At 45.1% G+C, this 22,021-nt stretch overlaps 1 protein-coding gene across 5 annotated transcripts in view; it reads right to left on the minus strand.

Moving 5' to 3' along the window:
- PECAM1 (platelet and endothelial cell adhesion molecule 1) overlaps nt 1-22,021 on the minus strand; it is a 93,049-nt gene that overhangs the window by 35,296 nt on the left and 35,732 nt on the right. For 4 of the 5 annotated variants that reach the window (XM_063656301.1, XM_054459019.2, XM_063656302.1 and 1 more), the window contains 5 exons: nt 17,069-17,362; nt 14,284-14,589; nt 8,969-9,244; nt 5,429-5,677; nt 2,382-2,657 (listed from right to left, as the gene is read on the minus strand). In XM_063656301.1, the coding sequence (XP_063512371.1) occupies nt 2,382-2,657; nt 5,429-5,677; nt 8,969-9,244; nt 14,284-14,589; nt 17,069-17,362 (1,401 nt within the window). The remainder of the gene's footprint in view (nt 1-2,381; nt 2,658-5,428; nt 5,678-8,968; nt 9,245-14,283; nt 14,590-17,068; nt 17,363-22,021) is intronic. The other variant, XM_063656303.1, reaches the window with a different exon arrangement.

Raw genomic sequence — 22,021 nt, forward strand, 5'->3', positions numbered from 1 at the left:
ACAGGGCTGGACACATGGTCAGTAAATGTAAGCCACTGATATTGACCCAGTTTAAACCAACAGCTTCACATGGGCTTCTGCATTAGCCTCTAACGTACCATGAGGTCTGAAGTCCCCATGCCTGCTCCCTGACCCAGCCACCAGGTGGATCGTTCCGAGAACTCATTTGCATCCTGTTCTTCCTTCCGTCTTCTGGTGTCTTCTGGCTTTTCACTGCATGTAGGACAATTCCCTACTCCTGAGACTGGCACCTGACACCTTTCACACTTAGGCTCAGCCACTTTTTCAGCTCATATCCAGTGATTCTCCATTCCCAACCTCCAGCCTTTGTTTCCAGCCATCTGATTTGGCCACAGTCTTTTTTTTTTTTTTTTTTTTTGAGATGGAGTCTTACTCTGTCACCCGGCTGGAGTGCAGTGGCACAATCTTGGCTCACTGCAACCTCTGCCTCCTGGATTCAAGCGATTCTCCCGCCTCAGCCATCTGAGTAGCTGGGGCTACAGGCACCCACCACCACGCTGGGCTAATTTTTGTATTTTTAGTAGAGATGGGGTTTCGCCACGTTGGCTAAGCTAGTCTCAAACTCCTGGGCTCAAGTGATCCACCCGACTCGGCCTCCCAAAGTGCTGGGATTATAGGCGTGAGCCACCGCACCTGGCTGCGCACAGTCTTTTGAAGTGCCCCATGGAACCTTTTGGCTCATGTGTTTGCTGGAGATGTTCAGCCATCTTCAGCCTTCTCTGCCCACTCATTCTGAAGCCCTGGCACCTAGCCCAGCTTTTTCACAATGTTTACCCACTTAAGCTAGATGACGTCTGACATACCCTGAGTTACTATCACCATCACTGTAAGGATATAGTTCATGTGACAACCAAACATGACCTCTAACATTTTTTCTATGCTTATTTGTATTATGATTCAGATGTTTCTCCATCATTTAATTAGGAGAGCTTGTGTTTCTTAGTACAGCATTGAAACAAAGAATATGTCTTCTTTTTTGTATGCCTCACACCATTAGGTGCTTAGTTTATGTTAATGTTAATTTTTTTTTTTTTTTGAGATGGAGTCTTGCTCTGTTGCCCAGGCTAGAGTGCAGTGGAATGATATTGGCTCACTGTAGCCTCTGCCTCCCAGGTTCAAATGATTCTTGTGCCTCAGCCTCCCGAGTAGCTGGGATTAAAGGTGCCCACCACCACACCCAGCTAATTTTTTGTATTTTTAGTAGAGACAGGATTTCACCGTGTTGGCCAGGCTGGTCTCGAATTCCTGACCTCAGGTGATCCACCCACCTCAGCTTCCCAAAGCGCTAGGATTACAGGTGTGAGCTACCTCACCCGGCCTATGTTAATGTTAATTGAAAAGGTATGGCTACTATTAGACTATACATGAATAGAAGCAGGAATCCCTCTCTCCTATTCACATCCACCAGCAGCCCATGTAGATAGGCAGTTACTAAACAAGAAGGACAAACAGGAGGAAGCCTTATTAAACTTTTTACAACAGGATGCAAAATATCTAAGACACGCAAGCAATGGCACTCCTGAGGTCTTCTGAAAGGCATGAGATAGAGGCTTAAGGGAAACTGTCCACCCCCAAGACAATGGTATATTTCTCTTGAGTATGATGAGAATCTCAGGCAAATGTTAGTAATTCCCATGAGACCACAGCCTGTAGCTCTCACTGCTGCGGATTTCACACAAGACAGGGTTGCCTGGCTAGGAGTCACAACAGCAGAGTCCTGATCTACAATTCTCAGAACAGTGTATCTGAAAAGGAGAAAGTGCTAAGGGAGCCCATATGCACAACTTCAGTGCTTCATGCAGTCAGGACACTTTCATGCTTATCATATTTTAGCAGTTCGTTGAAAGGTTCTGGAAAGAGATTACATTGTCCTCATCAATAGCCCCCAAATATTTTCCAGCCTCCTTTACTGAGCCTTGGTCCTTCTTTGGTGCATATCTAGTGTATGGACTTTGCATAAGCACCCACTACTTCTCTCTCTTTTTTTTTTTCAGATGGAGTTTCACTCTTGTTGCTCAGGCTGCAGTGTAATGGCGCATCTTGGCTCAGTGCAACCTCTGCTTCCTGGGTTCAAGCGATTCTCTTGCCTCAGCCTCCGGAGTGGCTGGGATTACAGGCGCACGCCACCACGCCCAGCTAATTTTTGTATTTTTAGTAGAGATGGGGTTTCACCATGTTGGCCAGGCTGGTCTTGAACTCCTGGACTCAATGATTCACCGGCCTTAGTCTCCTAAAGTGCTGGGATTACAGGCGTGAGCCACCGCACCTGGACCCCTACTTCTCTTATTGTCCCCACAGTCCCTGGGCATGAACGAATGCCCCAAGCCCACATGATTTCTTCTCATAGCACAGCAACTTACCTATCACCTTCACCCTCAGAACCTCACTTAACATTTCGGCGTGGGAATGGCAATTATCCGCAACACACTGGTATTCGACGTCTTCAGTGGGGTTGTCTTTGAATACCGCAGGATCATTTGAGTTCTTGGTACTACTCTCCAAAACATTACTTGTTTTTAAAAGGTGATAAGAAATAGGCGAAGTTCCACTGATCGATTGGCAACTGACTTCGATGGTCTGTCCTTTTATGACCTCAAACCGGGCATCGTAAGAAATCCTGGGCTGGGAGAGCATTTCTAGAACAGAGGGAGAAACAATCCAAAAGGCACTGAAGGTAAAATCAAAGCATCTAGCACAAGAGGTTCCTCCTCCAAAGCCTGAGCTTTGCTTTCTATCCCTGCTGTAATTTCAAATGCCTGCCTGCCTTATTTACATTTATAGGACACCTATGAGACTGACAGGCTGTGTGTGTGTGTGCGTGTGTGTGTGTGTGTGTGTGGTGAGAAGGGAAAGGGAAAGAGAAGTACAATAAGCAAAATAGAGAATGACAGAAATTCAAGGAAAACATTACATCACCAGAAATACATGTTCATATTTTACCATATCTCACACGCACATGCACACATAATATACTTTTCTTGTGTTGAGTAAAGACACAGAAAGCGTAGAAAAAGTACAAGTAGCCAACAAAATGTGTGTGTGTATATGTGTGTGTGTGTGTGTGTGTGTGTGTGTATTTGAGACAGGGTCTCACTGTATTACCCAGGCCGGAGTGCGGTGGTGCGATCACAGCTCACTACAACCTCCCAGAATCAAGCAATCCTCCTACCTCAGCCTCCTGAGTAGCTGGGACTATAGGTGCACACCATACCTGGCTAATCCTTTATTTTTTGTAGAGACAGGGTCTCACTATGTGCCCAGGCTGGTCTTGAACTCCTGGGCTCAAGTGATCCTCCCACATCAGCTGCCCAAAGTGCTGGGATTATAAGTATGAGCCACCACACCTGGCTGAGCATATATATATATGTGTATGTGTGTGTGTGTGTCTGTGTGTGTGTGTGTGTGTGTGTGTTTTGAGACCGAGTCTTGCTCTGTCACCCAGGCTTGAGTACAATGGCGCAATCTCAGCTCACTGCAACCTCCACCTCCTGGGTCCAAGGGATTCTCCTGCCTCAGCCTCCCGAGTAGCTGGGATTACAGGCATGTGCCACCACACCCGGCTAACTTTTGTATTTTTAGTAGAGAGGGGGTTTCACCATGTTGGCCAGGCTGGTCTCAAACTCCTGACCTCAGGTGATCCACCCACCTTGGCCTCCCAAAGTGTTGGGATTACAGGCATGAGCCACCAGGTCCAGCCAATATATATGTTTTTAAATTATTCTCAGCCAGTCACGGTGGCTCATGCCTGTAATCCCAGCACTTTGGGAGGCCGAGGTGGGCGGATCACCTGAGGTCGGGACTTCAAGACCAGCCTGACCAACGTAGAGAAACCCCGTCTCTACTGAAAATATAAAATTAGCTGGGCATGGTGGCACATGCCTGTAATCCTAGCTACTCGGGAGGCTGAGGCAGGAGAATCACTTGAACCCGGGAGGCGGAGGTTGCGGTGAGCTGAGATCATGTCATTGAACTCCAGCCTGGGCAACAAGAGCAAAACTCCATCTCAAAAAAAAAAAAAGAAAAAAGAAAAAAAAGTCTTCTTAGTGCTTCAGCCTCTTAACAGATAAGAATTATATTAGGTCATTATTTAGGCATTAGGTTATTTAAACCTTATACAATGAGATTTCCTCCTCCCAAGAACAAAAAATAAAATAAAACGTAATAACACACATTTGTCTCTTGCATTTCTGCCTTTTGAGTTAGGTGGTTAGAGCATTAAAAATAGGCTAAAATCCTGGTTCAGTTGAAGCTACAATAAAATCTTAGCTGGATAAAACAGCCACAGGTTAAATGAAAGGATCATGACTGAATAATATAGTGACAGTGACAACTTGACTGGAGTTCTATAATCATCCAGAATCTCGCCACCCAAAGTGTGGTCCAGAGACTAACAGCATCCACATCACCAAAATGCTAGTTAGAGATGCAGAACCTGGCCCCATCTGGGCCTAAAATACTGAATCATAACCTGTATTTTAACCAGGTCTTGCATGCACTTTCAGGCCTGAGAAGCCCAGCTCCTGGTGGTCAAATACCTACATTCTGTCCACTGGAAGTCTTACCCTTTTGGGTTAGCCAGGATACAGATTTTAAAAATGGAATTTTGATATTCTTGGCCGGGTGTGGTGGCTCACGCCTGTAATCCCAGGACTTTGGGAGGCCGAGGCAGGCAGATCACGAGGTCAGGAGATCGAGACTATCCTGGCTAACATGGTGAAACCCCGTCTCTACTAAAAATACGAAAAAAATTAGCCAGGCGTGGTTGTGGGCGCCTGTAGTCCCAGATACTTGGGAGGCTGAGGCAGGAGAATGGCGTGAACCCAGGAGGCGGAGCTTGCAGTGGGCCCAGACGGTGCCACTGCACTCCAGCCTGGGTGACAGAGCAAGGCTGCATCTCAAAATAAATAAATAAATAAATAAATAAAAATAATAAAAATAAAAATACAAAAATTAGGCAGACATGGTGGCGGGCACCTGTAATCCCAGCTACTTGGGAGGCTGAGGCAGGAGATCACTCGAACCTAGAAGGCAGAGGTTGCATGGAGCTATCGTGCCACTGCACTCTAGCCTGGGCGACAGAGTGAGACTCTGTCTCAAAAAAAAAAAAAAAAAAAGTTTAACATTGACTAAGTAGTGTTTCCTTCCTGACCTTTTGGGTGGGTACTTGCTCCAGGAGGCAGAATCTTGCCAGAATCTTAGCAAGTCAGAGGCCACATCATCATCAGTGAATCAGTGTTCTGAGCAGGAATACCTCCTTGTTTCTTTGGCCTTTTGATTTCACCCTTCTCTCCCTCTAGTTCTTACCCTGCCTGAGTCTGCTCAGACCGGACAGGGCGGCAGCTGCAGATAAATTTCCTTTCTCCCATTCAACCCCGGATGTCCTCTGAGTCAGCAATGATATACTCACCACATACGACTATCTGGACTGTGTTGCTTTTCTTGACCACTTTGTCAATACCTGCAGTGCAGATATACGTCCCACTGTCCAACTTTGAGGCTACCTTGGTGAAATCTTGAGTCTGTGACACAATCATATCTTCCTTCTGGATGGTGAAGTTGGCTGGAGGTGCTCCTGGGATGGAGCAGGACAGGTTCAGTCTTTCACCTTCGTCCAGACGTGTGAAGGAAGGTTCCAGTTCGGGCTTGGAAAATAGTTCTGAAAAACAGTGAGTAGGAATGGAGCAAGATGTGTCTGGCCACCACCCTAAAGCCCCTTGCTGGAGAGGCCCCTGGCTCAGGTGCTGTTGGCAGAACCAACTTCCAATTTCCAGCAAAAAGTTTTCCTTTGCTTCTCATATACCTAACGATCACCCCAGTAAGGAGCTAGGGTTCATTCTTTGCCTAGGATTCCAATGGCAGGTTTTCCTTTCTTGTTAATCCAATTTATTTCAATGACAAGGTTTAGAAATTTTTGCAACTTGTGGCCGGGTGTGGTGGCTCACGCCTGTAATCCCAGCACTTTGGGAGGCAGAGGTGGGTGGATCACCCGAGGTCAGGAGCTGAGACCAGCCTGGGCAACATGGTGAAACCCCATCTCTACTAAAAATATAAAATTAGCCAGCATGGTGGTGGGCGCCTGTAATCCCGGATACTCGGGAGGCTGAGGCAGGAGAATCCCTTGAACCCAGGAGACAGAGGTTGCAGTGAGCCGAGATCGCTCCACTGCACTCCAGCCTGGGCAACAGGAGTGAAACTCCGTTTCAAAAAAAAAAAAAAAAGAAACAAAAGAAAAGTTTTGCAGCTTGTAATGCAGCAAATAATGATTCACGCATTCACTCATGTATTTGTTCACTTACTCATTTCACCCCACAAGTATTTATTGCAGGTTTTCTCTGTGGCAGGCCCCTTGCTAGGCACTGAGAGATAGCAGTGAATAAGAAACAGTCTCTGACTTCAAAGTGCTTACATTTAGTGGTTGATTCAGATGCGTTATTTGTCACAGAGCCCATAGAAAAAACACTGAACTGGCAGGGCGCGGTGGCTCACACCTGTAATCCCAGCATTTTGGGAGGTCGAGGTGGGCGGACCACAAGGTCAGGAATTCAAGACGAGCCTGGCCAACATGGCGAAACTCCGTCTCTACTAAAAATACTAAAATTATCTAGGTGTGGTGCTGCGTGCCTATAATTCCAGCTACTCGGGAGGCTGAGGCAGGAGAATCGCTTGAACCCGGGAGGCAGAGGTTGCAGTGAGCCGAGATCGTGCCACTTCACTCCATCCTGGGCAATAAGAGCAAAACTCCGTCTCAAAAAAAAAAAAGAAAAGACAAAAGACACTGAACCTAGTCTTGGGGAATCATGGAAAGGCCTCTTGAAGAAAGTTATTCAGGGAAAGTGTCTGAGACAGAATGTCTCAGTCCATCTGGGCTTCTACCACAAAATGCTGTAGACCGGTCTATTTATGTCTATGAATTCTTCATAGGTAAAACCGGGTCTTAGGTAGCTCTTTATCCCCAGTAAGTTGCCCAGCTACAGAAAATGCTCAATATGTGTTGAACTGGTACTTTTCTTTAATGAGATAATATAAATTGTATCAGTAAAAAAATACCATGAGCCATCAAAATATAAGTCATGATCAATAATTAACTAAACTGCTAGTACACACTATAGACCAGCAGGACCCAATGTATATGCCAATATACCAGTTGGGTAGTTGGTAGCCTACCTATGGTGCTGGAGACTGTTGTTGACACTGCACACTCAATGCTTGACACATAGGAGGCTTTTAGTAAATAAGTGAACAAATGAATGAATGAACGTTATGAATGCAGACACACGAGAACACCTTCACCGTGCAACCAAGAAGTGCTGACTGTCTCTGTCCCCTGAAACATTGTCATCCAACACTCATTCCTTCATCCAACAAATATGTATTGAATTCCTACTGTGTGCCGGGCACTGTTTTAGGTGTTAAGGATATAGCACTGAACAAAATAATGTTCCTGTTCTCGGTGGCTTGCATTCTAGTGGCTGCATACACATAATAAACAAGAAAGGTAGAGTATATTTTTGGTGCTAAGTACTTTAGAGGGAAATAAAGCCAGGTAAGGAGGGTTAGCAGTCTGAGGGAACTTTCAAGTTCATGGATTTGAAAGCCAAACAGGCCTGAAGGTGACTCTTGTTCTACCCCCTTGGTAACCCTGTAATCCTTGGTTGAGTTACTAACCTCACAGTCTCAGTTTCCACGTCCACAAAGTGGGCATTCTTATGCCTATCTCCTAGAATTGTTATGAGCATGAAATGAAAATATGTATAAAACTGGGCCAGCCCAGTGGCTCATGCCTATAATCCCAGCACTTTGGGAGGCCGAGACAGGCAGATCACTTGAGGTCAGGAGTTTGAGACCAGCCTGGACATCATGGTGAAACCCCATCTCTACTAAAAATACAAAAAATTAGCAGGGCATGGTGGCAAGCACCCGTAATCCCAGCTACTCGGGAGGCTGAGGCAGGAGAATTACTTGAACCTGGGAGGCAGAGGTTGCAGTGAGCCGAGATCACGCCACTGCACTCCAGCCTGGGTAACAGAGTGAGACTATGTCTCAAAAAAGAAAAAAAAAAAGAAAAGAAAATGTATATAAACCCATCATACAGTGTTCAACAAAGGGTAATTGTTGTCATTTCTTTTCTTTCTTTTTTTTTTTTTGAGACAGAGTCTCACTCTGTGGCCCAGGCTGGAGTGCAGCAGTGCGATCTCAGCTCACCGCAGCCTCTCCTCCCGGGTTCAAGAGATTCTTGTGCCTCAGCCTCCTGAGTAGGTGAGATTACAGGCATGCTGCCATGTCCAGCTAATTTTTGTATTTTTAGTAGAGATGGAGTTTTACCATATTGGCCAGGCTGGTCTTGAACTCCTGGCCTCAAGTGATCTGCCCACCTTGGCCTCCCAAGTCCTGGGATTACAGACGTGAGCCACCAAGCCCAGCCATGTTATCATTATTTTTGAGTTTACTAATGCTTTCTCATTTGTGGCCCTGTCACAGGACCCATGTCTGGGATCTAGCATAGTGTTTGTCACAGGGGATGGAGAAATATAGCAGAGTAATGAAAACATTAACCAGTGTTCAGAGTCTTACTCTGTACAAGTCTCTCAGCTCATACTTAAAGTATAGTCATCCCATTAATCATTATAGCAGTCCTAAAAGGTGAGTGCTGTCATTATCACCATCTCACAGAGCTGCAGCACGTTCAATAACTCACCCAAGGTTACAGAAGCAGTGAGCAGCAGGGTTGAGTTTTGGTGCCGGAGCCTGTACCCTCAACAAGCACCGTGGACTGTTAACTCACTCTGCAGTGGCTTCTTCCCATGAGCACCAAAGCCCCACCTGAGCACATTCATTCAGATAAGCAGGGGCAGGAAATGTATCAGCTCTCTTTGGCCATGCTGGATTGCAACATGGTGGCCTCTTGAGCCCGCCATATGCTAACACCCTCCCGCAGCAGCAGCCCTACCTGTTATGTTGACGACGATGCTGCTGACCTTGGATATGCGGCTGGACTCCACTTTGCACGTGTAGTTGCCATTGTGCTCCACCATGGCCATGACTGAGTACACAGCCTCGTTGTTGTGTCTGCTATGAGCCACAATCGCCTTGTCCTTCTGAATTATGATTTCTGGAAACTCCTGGGCCAGGTGAGTCACTTGAATGGTGCACTTAATGTGGAGCTGAGCTCCTTCCATGATCATTCCGGTGGGGCTGATGTGGAACTTGGGTGTAGAGAAGGATTCTGCAAGAGAGGAAGACAACCCAGCTGGACTCAGGTGCAAACCTGGGCAAGAGGAACCTCTTCTGCTCTTTTTTGCTGCTTTCCCTTTTCAAACTTCTATTGTTCCTAACTAACTTTAAAAATTCAACCTTTCCTCTCTAGAACTTTTGCCTTGGCTACTCTCATACTCCCTCCCTTCTCGCTCACTCTTGCATCTTCAGGCTTCTTCACTGCAATTCTCTGGGTTTCTGAAGCTTCCCAAAGGCCAAACACCTTCTCTAGATCTCACCTTCAGAGGACTTCAGAAATAACCACAGTATTTAGAAATGATCTTCCTCCCGTCCACTACGAATTTTCTAGGCTATTCTCAGCACTTCATGGAAGCTTGGCATTTCAGCATGAAGATACTATAGCTTTCAAAAGTTCAGCTCTGTGAAATGTGCTGCTTCATGGAAATGCATATTTAAATAATCGCATGCCTCCAAAAAAGTGGCTTCTAGTCTTTTCTATTTCATTTTTTAAAATGCTGGCCATCACTCACTAAACTGATTTCATGACTCATGCAGTTTGAAAAACAATTTTGCCTGAGCCTGGGGCCTTACACCTGTAATCCTAACACTTAGGAAGCCCAGGAGTTCTAGAACAGCCTCTGGGCAACATAGTGAGACCCTATCTCTATGTAAAAAGAAAAATAGTTTTAATCAAGTATAGATCACATACCAACCAGGGCATAGGATCTTCAGGGAAGTAGGGATAGGTCCTAGGCTTTCGTTTCCACTTACAACAAAAAAAACAAGCCCAGGGCACAAACTGGAATATATACACAGATTCCAACTGTGTAAAATATAGATTAGGGATTTTAAAAAATGCTAATAGTGAATTTAGAGTAATCTAATACTTTAATATTCATTAGTGATTTTTAACATTATAAAGTCAATTCATAATAAGAAGTTATAAAATAATAGCCTGCCTTCTCAAGTAAAAGTAAAAAAGGGGAAGGCATCCTTTACATGCTTTAGGACTCAAATTTCAGGTCTTCTGGGGAACCTTAATAATAGCTGAAGCGTGTTTTTCTTTCACCCAAATCAACTCCAGATGCACCAGATATTTAAATGCAGGGGGAAAAAAATGAAACCACAGCACAGCAATAGAAAACATGGGTGTGTTTTTTTCCTTTAATCATCTTGACACGCGGAAGACCTTTAAGTATGAATCACAAAACTGAGGTGCCATAAAGAAACAAAACAGGTAAATTTGACTAAATGAAGATTAAAAACTTCAGCATGGAAATCTTATCATAAAACTCAAAGAAAAATGACAAACTAGAGAAAATATTTGCATAATATTACTGACAAATAGCTAATTAATTTATTAAAGGCTCAGCTGGTGGCGGTGGCTCACGCCTGCAACTCCAGCACTTTGGGAGGCTGAGGCAGGAGAACTGCCTGAGCTAAGGAGTTTAAGACCAGCCTGGGAAACATGGTGAGACCCTCCATCTCAAAAAACATATTATAAAATATTTTTTAAAATAAAATAAAGGGGTCAGGCGTGGTAGTCCACACCTGTAATCCCAGCACTTTGAGAGGCCAAGGTGGGTGGATCACGAGGTCAGGAGTTTAAGACCAGCCTGGACAAGATGGTGAAACCCTGTCTCTACTAAAAATACAAAAATTAGCTGGGCACGGTGGCAGCCTCCTGTAATGCCAGATACTCGGGAGGCTGAGGCAGGAGAATCACTTGAACCTGGTGGGCGGAGGTTGCAGTGAGCCGAGATCGTGCCACTGCACTCCAGCCTGGCGACAAAGTGAGACTCCATCTCAAAAATAAATAAATAAATAAATAAAAAATAAAATAAAGGGCTTGAACAAATCCAACCAGGAACAATAAAAATGGCTTTAGTCAAATTTACGTATCTTGTTTCTTTACAGCACCGGAGTTTTGTGATTCACAATAAAAATGACAAGGCGTATATGAATAGGCGGTTTACAGGAAAAAAATGTAATAGATGAATAAACAAACTCAACCTCCCTAAAAACTAAAGAAATACAAATCACCACAACAATGATATATATCACTATACCTCAACTTGATTGTCAAAAATAATAAAACATTGAAATACTCTGTTAGGACCAGGCGCAGTGGCTCATGCCTGCAATCCTAGCACTTTGGGAGGATCACTTGAGGCCAGGAGTTCGAGAACAGCCTTGTCAACATAGCAAGACCCTAATCTCTATTTAAAAAAAGAAAGAAAGAAAGAAAGACTCTGTTGGTAAGGACGTAGGAAAACAAACACTAGCATCACTTCTGATGAAAATGTTCAACCATCTTGAAGAGCACTTTGGCAATATCTAGCACTTTGGCAATATCGAGCTAGGCACAGTCGGCCAAACATTTTATAAATTAACGGAATTAGCTCTTTGTCAAGGGTACTATGCAAATATTTTCTCCAGTTTGTCATTTGTCTTTTTATTTTATGATAAGTTTTTCATGCTGAAGTTTTTGTTGTTGTTTTGAGATGGAGTCTCACTCAGTCACCCAGGCTGGAATGCAGTCAGCCTGGAGGTGGAATGCAGGCTCACTGCAACCTCCACCTCCCAGGTTCAAGTGATCCTCCTGCCTCAGCATCCAGAGTAGCTGGGACTACAGGTGCCCACCACACCACGCTTGGCTAATTTTTGTATTATTAGTAGAGATGGGGTTTCACCATGCTGGCCAGGCTGGTCTCAAACTCCTGACTTCAGATGATCTGCCTGCCTCAGACTCCCAAAGTGCTGGGATTACAGACGTGAGCCACCATGTCTGGCCTCATGCTGAAGTTTTTAACTGAAAATGCACAGGCCGGGTGTGGTGGCTCACGCCTGTAATCCCAGCACTTTGGGAGGCTGAGGCAGGCGAATCACCTGAGGTCGGGAGTCAAGACCAGCCTGACCAACACGGAGAAACCCCATCTCTACTAAAAATACAAAATTAGCCGGGCATGGTGGCACATGCCTGTAATCCCAACTACTTGGGAGGCTGAGGCAGGAGAATTGCTTGAACCCGGGAGGCGGAGGTTGCGGTGAGCTGAGATTGTGCCACTGCAATTGAGCCTGGGCAACAAGAGTGAAACTCTGTCTCAAATAAATAAATAAATAAATAAATAAATAAGAAAATGCACAAAACATCTGATTCAACAATTTGACTGCTAAGAATTAACCACATAAATAATAATAGTAAAAGAGTTGCCAAAGTACACAAGTTGCAAGTACAAATATCTATACTGCAGGATTGTTGTAATAGCAAAAACAGAAAAATACCTAAATATCCATCAACAGAAGATGAAGTAAATCACTCGAGCCCAGGAATTTGAGGGTTGCAGAGATGGCCCATCCCTACAGTCCAGTTCTGAGTTCTAAAATGAGATAGATCTATATTTCTTCATATGGACAAAAGTCCATAAGATTTTGTCTGGTTTTTAAAAAGCTGTAAAATAGTGGGATAGGTCCCCATCTTTTGTAAAAACAAAAGATGTTTTTTGTTTTTTCTGTGTGTGTGTGTGTATGTGTGTGTGTGTGTGTGTGGCTGGGTGTGTGTATGATATATAAATATATGTAGAAAAAGTCTAGAGGATCATGTGTGGTTTTCTCTAAGTAGAGGCATTATGAATGATTGTCACTTTATATACATACTTTATATCCTGCTCTTTTGTCTGAAAATTCTACCCAGAGCACACATGATTTTATAATCAGATAATAGAACATACAGACACACATACACACAATGGCAGGATAAAGTGGGATGCCAAAAGAAGGGGACCATTTATGACAAACTGTAAGTTTCCTACTTTGGAAACATTTGCAAATATCTACATGGGTGTGCCTTCCCCTAACTTCTCCTGGCTTGGCAAATGAGACCGGGTCCTGGGAGTGGGTGACTACCTGTCCTAGAGCCCTGTATGTCCTGGACACTCTCCAGCTTCCCTCTGCTGTTGCCTCCTTCTCTCCTGGGAGCATTTCCCAGTTCACCTCATTTGTTTGCTGTTGGTCCAAAGCAAATCTACGTTGAACAACAGGAGGCCAAGGCTGAGGACCTGGCCCCTCTTTCCTCCCGATCCCCTCCAAACCCAGCTTCCTGGTGTCTGACCCTCGATGGCTTCAAGCAGTGGCTTCCAAACTACAGATCACATAATGCATCAGTGTAGTGCGTCATGGCCAGTGTTTATAGACTGAAATAGGCTGGTTGCGGTGGCTCATGCCTGTAATCCTAGCACTTTAGGAGGCCGAGGTGGGTGGATCATCTGAGGTTAGGAGTTTGAGACCAGCCTGGCCAACATGGTAAAACCCTGTCTATACTAAAAATACAAATTTAGCCAGGCACGGTGGCATGCCCCTGTAATCCCAGCTACCCAGGAGGCTGAGGCAGGAGAATCGCTTGAACCTGGGAGGCGGAGGTTGCAGTGAGATGAAATCATGCCACTGCACTCCAGCTCAGGCAACAGAGCAAGACCCTGTCTCAAAAACACATACAAGGTTGGGTGTGGTGGCTCACGCCTGTAATCCCAGCACTTTGGGAGGCCAAGGCGGGTGGATCGCCTGACGTCAGGAGTTTGAGACCAGCCTGGCCAACATGGCGAAACCCCATCTCTACTAAAAATACAAAAATTAGTCAGGCGTGGTGGTGCATGCCTGTAATCCCAGCTACTCCGGAGGCTGAGGCATAAGAATTGCTTGAACCCGGGAGGCAGAGGCTGCACTGAGCCGAGATCGCACCACTGCACTCTAGCCTGGGCAACAGAGTGAGACTCTGTCTCAAAAAAAAAAAAAAAAAAAAAAACCAAGCCAAACAAACAAAAAGCATCATATATCTTAAGAGTAAAGTGTTGTTGGTGAAACTCTTGTTTGAAAAATTGTATGCAATTTAACTGTATCACAGTCAAAAAAGCTTGAAAAATACTGGCTTGAAATGATTAAGAACAGGTCTTAAGTCCTGAGAACAGCAGCCCCTTTCCAGTTCTGGGTTCTTTCTCCCCATACCAAACCAGAAACCACAAAGAACGATGAGGAAGGGAGCAGGACGCTGACCCGTCACGGTGACCAGTTCACTCCTGGTAGATTCTGAGGTCTGCATATGGATCCCAGAAATGATCCTAGCTTGACATCGGAAGGATAAAACACGGTCCTGTTCCTCAACGGGGAATTCCAGAATCACAAAATTCTGGTCCCGAGAAGCCTTCTCTCTTTTTTGCTTGGCCATTTTTTTATTTAGTTCAAGTTTTTCAATTGTGAAGTATATTGGGGCCTTTTCCTCTGGGACAGAACAGTTGACCCTCACGACCCCGCCTTGGATGGCCTCTTTCTTGTCCAGTGTCACCCTGGGATTGGGCACTCCTATGGGGAAAGAGAAAGTCTGTCAGTATCAGCCTGATTGAGAGACACAAGCCTCCCTCCACTGAGTGACTATAGTTGACCCATGAGAGGGCTCTTTTTTGTTCTCTGAATACCCAGTGCGACCTACCAGGTAATAACTGAACAGGTATGTGCCCAGCACAGTACTAGGTACTTTGAAAAATATAAAATCTGGAGGCCGAGGTTGGTGGATCTCTTGAGCCCAGGAGTTGGAGACCAGCCTGGGCAACACGGTGAAATGCCATCTCTACAAAAAAAATTTAAAAATTAGCCAGGAGTAGTTAGTGGTGCACACTGGTAGTCCCAGATACTTGGGAGGCCGAGGTGGGAGAATCGCTTGAGCCCAGGAGGTTGAGGCGGCAGTGAGCAGTGATCCCATTGCACTCCGGCCTGGGCAACAGAGACCCTGTCTCAAAAAAGAAAAGAAAAGAAAGAAAAAAACATAAAATATGCCCAATGGGAGCTAAGCTATGAGGAAACAAAGGCATAAGAATGACAAAATGGGCTTTGGGGACTCAGGGGAAAGAGTGGGAGGGGCCGAGGGATAAAAGACTACACATTGGGTACAGTGTACACTGCTCGGGTGATGGGTGCACCAAAATCACAGAAATCACCACCAAGGCCACGCAAGGTGGCTCACATCTGTAATCCCAACACTTTGGGAGGCTGAGGCAGGTGGATTACCTGAGGTCAGGAGTTTGAGACCAGCCTGGCCAACATGGCGAAACCCCATCTCTACTAAAAATACAAAAAATTAGCCAGGCATGGTGGCAGGCGCCTGTAATCCCAGCTACTTGGGAGGCTGAGGCAGGAGAATTGCTTGAACCCCAAAGGCAGAGGTTGCAGTGAGCTGAGATCGTGCCACTGCACTCCAGCCTGGGCTTCAGAGTGAGACTCTGTCTCAAAATAAATAAATAAATAAATAAGTCAAAAAATAAATTAATTAAAAAAATAAAATATGGTCAAGATGTACTTGGTGTTTTCAATGGTTTATAATCCTATTGAGAAGAGGACACAATCAGATTCCCAACAGGTGATGCTTAGAGGGGAAAGGTAGCCAGTATTTGCCAGTGTCACTGTGATTGTTGTTACCCTTTATTGAATGCAGCCACAGGCTAGGACTGACTTTAATTTATTCCATGAACATTGACTGAATGCCTACTATGAGCCAGATTCATTGTTCAAGATATAAGAATAAACCAAACACCATCTCTGTCTTTACAATTGCACTATCCAGAAGAGCAGACAGATGTGTAAGAACGGATGGCAATACTGAGTGAAATAGGATATTTGTGGACCGGGCATGGTGGCTTACACCTGTAATCCCAACACTCTGGGAGGCCAAGGTTGGTAAATCACTTGAAGTCAGGAGTTCGAGACCAGCCTGGCCAACATGGTAAAACCCCGTCTTCACTAAAAACACAAAAAATTAGCCAGGCACAGTGGCACATGCCTGTAATCCCAGTTTCTTGGAAGGCTGAGACAGGAGAATCGCTTGAACCCAGGAGACAGAGGTTGCAGTGAGCTAAGGTTGCACCATTGCACTTTAGCCTGGGCGACAGAGGAAGACTCTGTCTCAAAATAAATAAATAAATTTCCATTTATTAGGAACTCACTAGGGTGCTGGAAATTTTGCTAAGCACTCTACGCACATGACACCTTTTAACCCTCTCAATAATTGCCTGAACTGGATATCATTGTTATTCTTCCTTTTACTGGTGAGGATTTTGGAGTTTAGAGCTGTTAATGGACTTGCCTAGATTGAAACCCAGGCAGAGTGACTGCAATACACAGTGTCTTAACATACCGCTGTGGCCTTTATACACACAAATACCACTGAATGTAGAGAGAGCATCAGAGCTGTACTGACTGGCACCCTGGGGTAGATGAATTTTGTTTTGGAAAGAGAAGACATCATTGAGTTGAGTCTTGAAGAAGAAATTTTAATTTATGAGATGAGATGAAGAAGCATTTTGGGAAGCCAAGGCAGGTGGATCACTTGAGTTCGAGACCAGCCTGACCAACACAGTGAAACCCCGTCTCTACTAAAAATACAAAATTAGCCAGGCATGGTGGCGCACACCTGTAATCCCAACTACTTGGGAGGCTGAGGCAGGAGAATCGCTTGAATCTGGAAGGCAGAGGTTGCAGTGAGCCGAGATCACACCACTGTACTCCAGACTGGGTGACAGAGTGAGACTCCATCAAAGAAAGGAAGAAAGGAAGGAAGGAAAGAAGGAAGGAAGGGAGAGAGGGAGGGAGGGAGGGAGGGAGGGAGGACCTAGACTATTGAGAATATGTCTAGTGCTTATGTATCCAGGTAAGGAAAATGCCAGGCAGATGAATGAGAGGGTGATGGGTGGAGAGTTAAGTCCAGTGTCACTATTCATTCACAGCTGTTATTCACGCCACTATGTGTTATGCTCCATCTGCTTGCCTGTGCTCAGTTCCAAGGACTCACCTTCCACCAACACCTGGTACTCTGATGTGGTTTTCTCTTTGTTGTTCACAATCACAGTACATTTATACGTCCCTGAGTCATAGATCCGGACTTCAGGAATAAAATAACTCTCTGTGCTCTTCATGGAGGAGATGTTGTAAAACAGCACGTCATCCTTATAGAACAGCATCTGGTGCTGAGGCTTGACGTGAGAGGTGGTGCTGACATCCGCGAAGCACTGCAGGGTCAGGTTCTTCCCATTTTGCACCGTCCAGTCCGGCAGGCTCTTCATGTCGACACTGTTGATTGTGAAAGCTAAATGCAAAGGGAAGGAAGGCAGACATACCGGTTATCTCAGAAACAACATCATCCCGGTGACCTTCACCACATCAGATGTGGTCTTATCCCATCCTATGCAGTATTGAGTCCAGGGGTCCTACATGCCTACAGGGCCAGGCTGATAGTAACTGTGCGTAGTGGCTCAAGCAGGAGGCAGTTGGTACTAAGCTGCAACTTTTCCCACCAAGGCAAAGGAACAGAGTATGATAAAGATGTAGAGCTAGGTATGGTGGCTCATGCCTATAATCCCAGCACTTTGGGACACCAAGCGGGGTGGATCACCTGAGGTCAGCAGTTAGAGACCAGCCTGGCCAACATGGTGAAACCCCCTCTCTACTAAAAATACAAAAATTAGCCAGCCAGGTGTGGCGGTGCAGGCCTGTAATCCCAGCTACTTGAGAGGCTGAGGCACAAGAATCACTTGAACCTGGGAGGCGGGGGTTGCAGTGAGGTGAGATCGCACCACTGCACTCCAGCCTGGGCGACAGAGTGAGACTGTCTCAAAAGAAAAAAAAAAAAAGATGTAGGCATCCTGTGAGCTGCCACATCTTGGCCCCTGGAGGGAGTACAGGATTCAAGCAGTCAAGTGTTCAAGTCCTGGCTCATCATTTACTGTGTGACCCTGGGCAGCTAACCTCTCTGAGCTCAGTTTCCTTACCTGTAGGATGGAGTAATCATATCTCATTAGGTCTTTGCAGGAAATGTACAGGAGAACAGCCAGAACGTCTCCTGTACAGTGCCCGATATACATTAAGTGCTTAATAAATGACCGCTACCTCTATTCCGAAACCAGATGGTCGTGCTCAGGCCCTCCTTCTCCACCCAGGCCTTACCGAATTAGCACAGTCCCAGCTGGCATTTTCTATCTGATGGGCTCTGAGGTTTCACCAGATGGGGAGGACTTGAAACCAGTTTTTAGCTTGCTACTTGCATTTTCAGCCTCACCTGCTACCAAGAAGCAAAGACTACAGATTCCCCTCTGCCAAAGACAGGACTCTCCGGTCAAGACCCAAAACAGCCACAATGCTCAACCAGCTATCCAATCTCTGCTAGGAACTAGGCTCTCGGTCAACTGGCCAATTGTGTCATTTCTGGCCGAAGTCCCCAGAACAGAATTGGCTTATATCCAGTAACCATAGGCTGTCAATAGAATTCAGCTAACTACAGATCACATATTGAGGCTCGTTCACAGTAGCAGGCTGACGGAAGGGTAGACTGCTTAAAACTGGGTGCTCTCTAGCTATTGCTGTGTTTTTGTCAGTTGGTTGGTTGTGGGCAACTGCCCTGAAAATTTTCCAGGCTAGAAGATCCTGAACCATGCCCATGGGTCAGGACTTGTGTCCAAACTTCAGAGCAGACCAGGGTGGCCTGCTTTTTGGAGATCCTCTTGGCAATGCCTATAGGTGCTTCTGCAGCCCACCTGTGGTCCTAGTTACACCCCTTGACATATCTCAAAGCACTCACTATCTTCCCTGTGGTTCTCTTTTCCAAGCACACGAATCTGGGTTTAATCAGCACCATAAAATATTCACTCTCCAAATTCCTGTCAGAAAACAATTTCAAACATCTCATGTTCTATACATGGCTAAAAAAATATGGATGAAGCTAGGTGCAGTGACTCACGCCTGTAATCCCAGAATTTTGGGAGGCTGAGGCAGGAGGATAGCTTGAGCCCAGAAGTTCGAGACCAGCCTGGGCAACATGGCAAAACCCTGACTCTACAAAAACGCAAAAAAATCAGTCGGGCATGGTGGCATGTGTCTGTAGTCCCAGCTACTCAGGAGGCTGAGGTGGGAGAATCACCTGAGCCTGGGAGGTCGAGGCTGAAGTGAGCCATGATCATGCCAGTGCACTCCAGCCTAGGTGACAGAGTGAGATCCTGTCTCAAAAAAAAAAAAAAAAGAAAAGAGGCCAGGCGCAGTGGCTCATGGCTGTAATCCCAGCAGTTTGAGAGGCCAAGGTGGGTGAATCACCTGAGGTCAGGAGTTTGAGACCAACCTGACCAACATGGTGAAACCCTGTCTCTATTAAAAATACAAAATTAGCCGGGTGTGGTGGCATGCCTGTAATCCCAGCTACTTAGTAGGCTGAGGCAGGAGAATCGCTTGAGCCCGGGAGGCAGAGGTTGCAGTGAGCTGAGATCGCGCCATTGCACTCCAGCTTGGGCAACAAGAGCAAAACTCCTCTAAAAAAAATTAAATAAATAAAAAAAGAAAAGAAAAAGTAATTGATCTATAGGGGATTTGGAAAAAAACGTACTGAGAGCCCATGACCATAAAACCAGGTGTTTTTCCCAAATCCCTACATGTCCCCCCAGAAATTTCTATCATGCCCCTTCTCAAGGAAGCTACCTATCCAGCATTTGGACCTGGGATTGAAAGTGACTATGTCTGGTATGCTTTCTTAGCCCCCCATCTATCTCCATGAAGTATGAATAATGCAGTCATGGAATTTTTTTAAATTTTTGAGTGAATAGAGCAGTCAAATGTTTAAAACTCTCAAAGACAGATGACATGATATGTAAAAACCTCAAAGAGTCTACAGACAAATTATTAGAAATAAATATGAGTTTAGAAAGGTGGCTGGATAAGGCCAGGAATGGCAGCTCACACCTGTAATCCCAGCACTTTGGGAGGCCAGGAGTTTGAGATCAGCCTGGCTAACATGGTGAAACCCCGTCTCTATCAAAAATACAAAAATTAGCCAGGCATGGTGGCATGCACCTGTAATCCCAGCTACTTGGGAGGCTGAGGCAGGAGAATCACTTGAACCTGGGAAGCAGAGGTTGCATTAAGCTGAGATCACAACACTGCACTGGGCGACAGAATAAGACTCTGTCGGCAAAAACACAAACAAACAAATGAAAAAGAAAGGTGGCTGGATATAAGATTAATATTTTACAAGTCAGCATAGTGGTCATCTCTGGAGGGAGGGGCTATGGGGTAGGGAGAAGCACAGATGCAAGCTATTAAGAAATGGTCTTTGGGGATGTTGGTCTGGGATGTTGATGAGATATTGTCCCTAATTTCACAAAGTGTTCCAACAGCACCAGGAAACACTGTGTTTATGCTGAACAACTGGTTCATTTCTATCTTGTGGATTCTGAGAATGTTCTAATGGACCTTGTTCCTCTTTTTGCTTTGATTGCTAACACACAGCCAAAATTTCACCTCTGCTTCTAGCAATCTTTGGGATGTGTTTTGTGCTAAATGGGCCATAGCTTTATTTCCCTGCCTTTATTTTTCTCTCATCCTGATTTCCTCATTAATTGTATCTTGTCGAACCACAATACATAATTTTTATAAGTGGTCCCAAGTCATTTTTTTGGAATAAGAAAAAAGTTAGTTAGCTAGCTGGCCAGAGATACTGGCAGAACCCGTCCTTTCCCTCTCTTTTAACAAAGTTAGGCCTTTGTTGGGTAATTTAAAATGTAATCTTCAATTTTAAAACGAGTACCACAATTTGCGCCTGCTGCTATATTCTGAGCAATTAATTTAACAACAACAACAACAACAACAACAACAAAAATGGTGTCTGACCAGTCCATGAGATGAAACAAGGTGATGGTTTAAATTCAAGTCACTTCCCACAGCGTTACTCTTTGGAACTCCCTTTTTTGTCTTTATGTTCAACTTACAAGCTCCTGATTTAAGGAGCCTGCTGGATGAGCTCTTGACGCAAAATTTTCTTTGGACCCGCTGGGCACGGTGGCTTATGCCTGTAATCCCAGCACTTTGGGAGGCCGAGGCGGGTGGATCACTTGAGGTCAGGAGTTCAAGACCAGCCTGGCCAACATGGTGAAACCTTGTCTCTACTAAAACTACAAAATTAGCCGGGTGTGGTGGTGGGTGCCTGTAATCCCAGCTACTTGGGAGGCTGAGGCAGGAGAACTGCTTGAACCCGGGAGGCAGAGGTTGCAGTGAGCCAAGGTCATGCCATTGCACTCCAGCCTGGGAAATAAGAGCAAAACTCCATCTCAAAAAAACGCTTTTTTCTTTGGACCATATTAATTTCTCTGCACTCCTCAATTAATATAGTTCCCTCCCAACCACTCTCTTCCCTCTCAGAGACAGTTAGGTCTCCTTCCATTATCTCTTCAGTACTTCCTCCTTCATTTTAAGCTATGCTGTGTATTCCAGTGACTCAACCAGGAGACACTAAAGAGCAGAAATCAAGTGCATGGAGCCAGACCTGGGCCAAATCTCATCTCTGCTACTAACAAAGCTGTGTGACCTTTGGAAAGTCCCTAAATTTCTCTGAGCCTCAGTTTGCTTATCCATACAATAGGCACAAGGAATGTGAGTATAAATGAGAACCTGAGTTTAAGTACTTAAAGTAGAGTTCCTGGCACCTATAAAGTGCTTGAGAAATGTTAGCTAGATTCTTCCAGTTACAGAAATAAAGTCAACTCTTTTTTTATTTTTTAATTTTAATTTTTTACAGATGGGGTCTTACTATGTTGTCCAGGCTATTCTTAAACTTCTGGCCTCAAGCAATCATCCCGCCTCAGCCTCCCCAAGTGCTGGGATTACAGGCATGAGCTGAAAATCAACTATTCAGAGCTTTAAAGCTGTGTCTCCACTCCATGTTTCTAGGGATTTTTTTTTTTCCAAATAAAAACCATATTTAAGGCTG

Source organism: Pongo pygmaeus, chromosome 19, assembly GCF_028885625.2.
Source record: "Pongo pygmaeus isolate AG05252 chromosome 19, NHGRI_mPonPyg2-v2.0_pri, whole genome shotgun sequence".
Classification (NCBI taxonomy): Eukaryota; Metazoa; Chordata; class Mammalia; order Primates; family Hominidae; genus Pongo; species Pongo pygmaeus.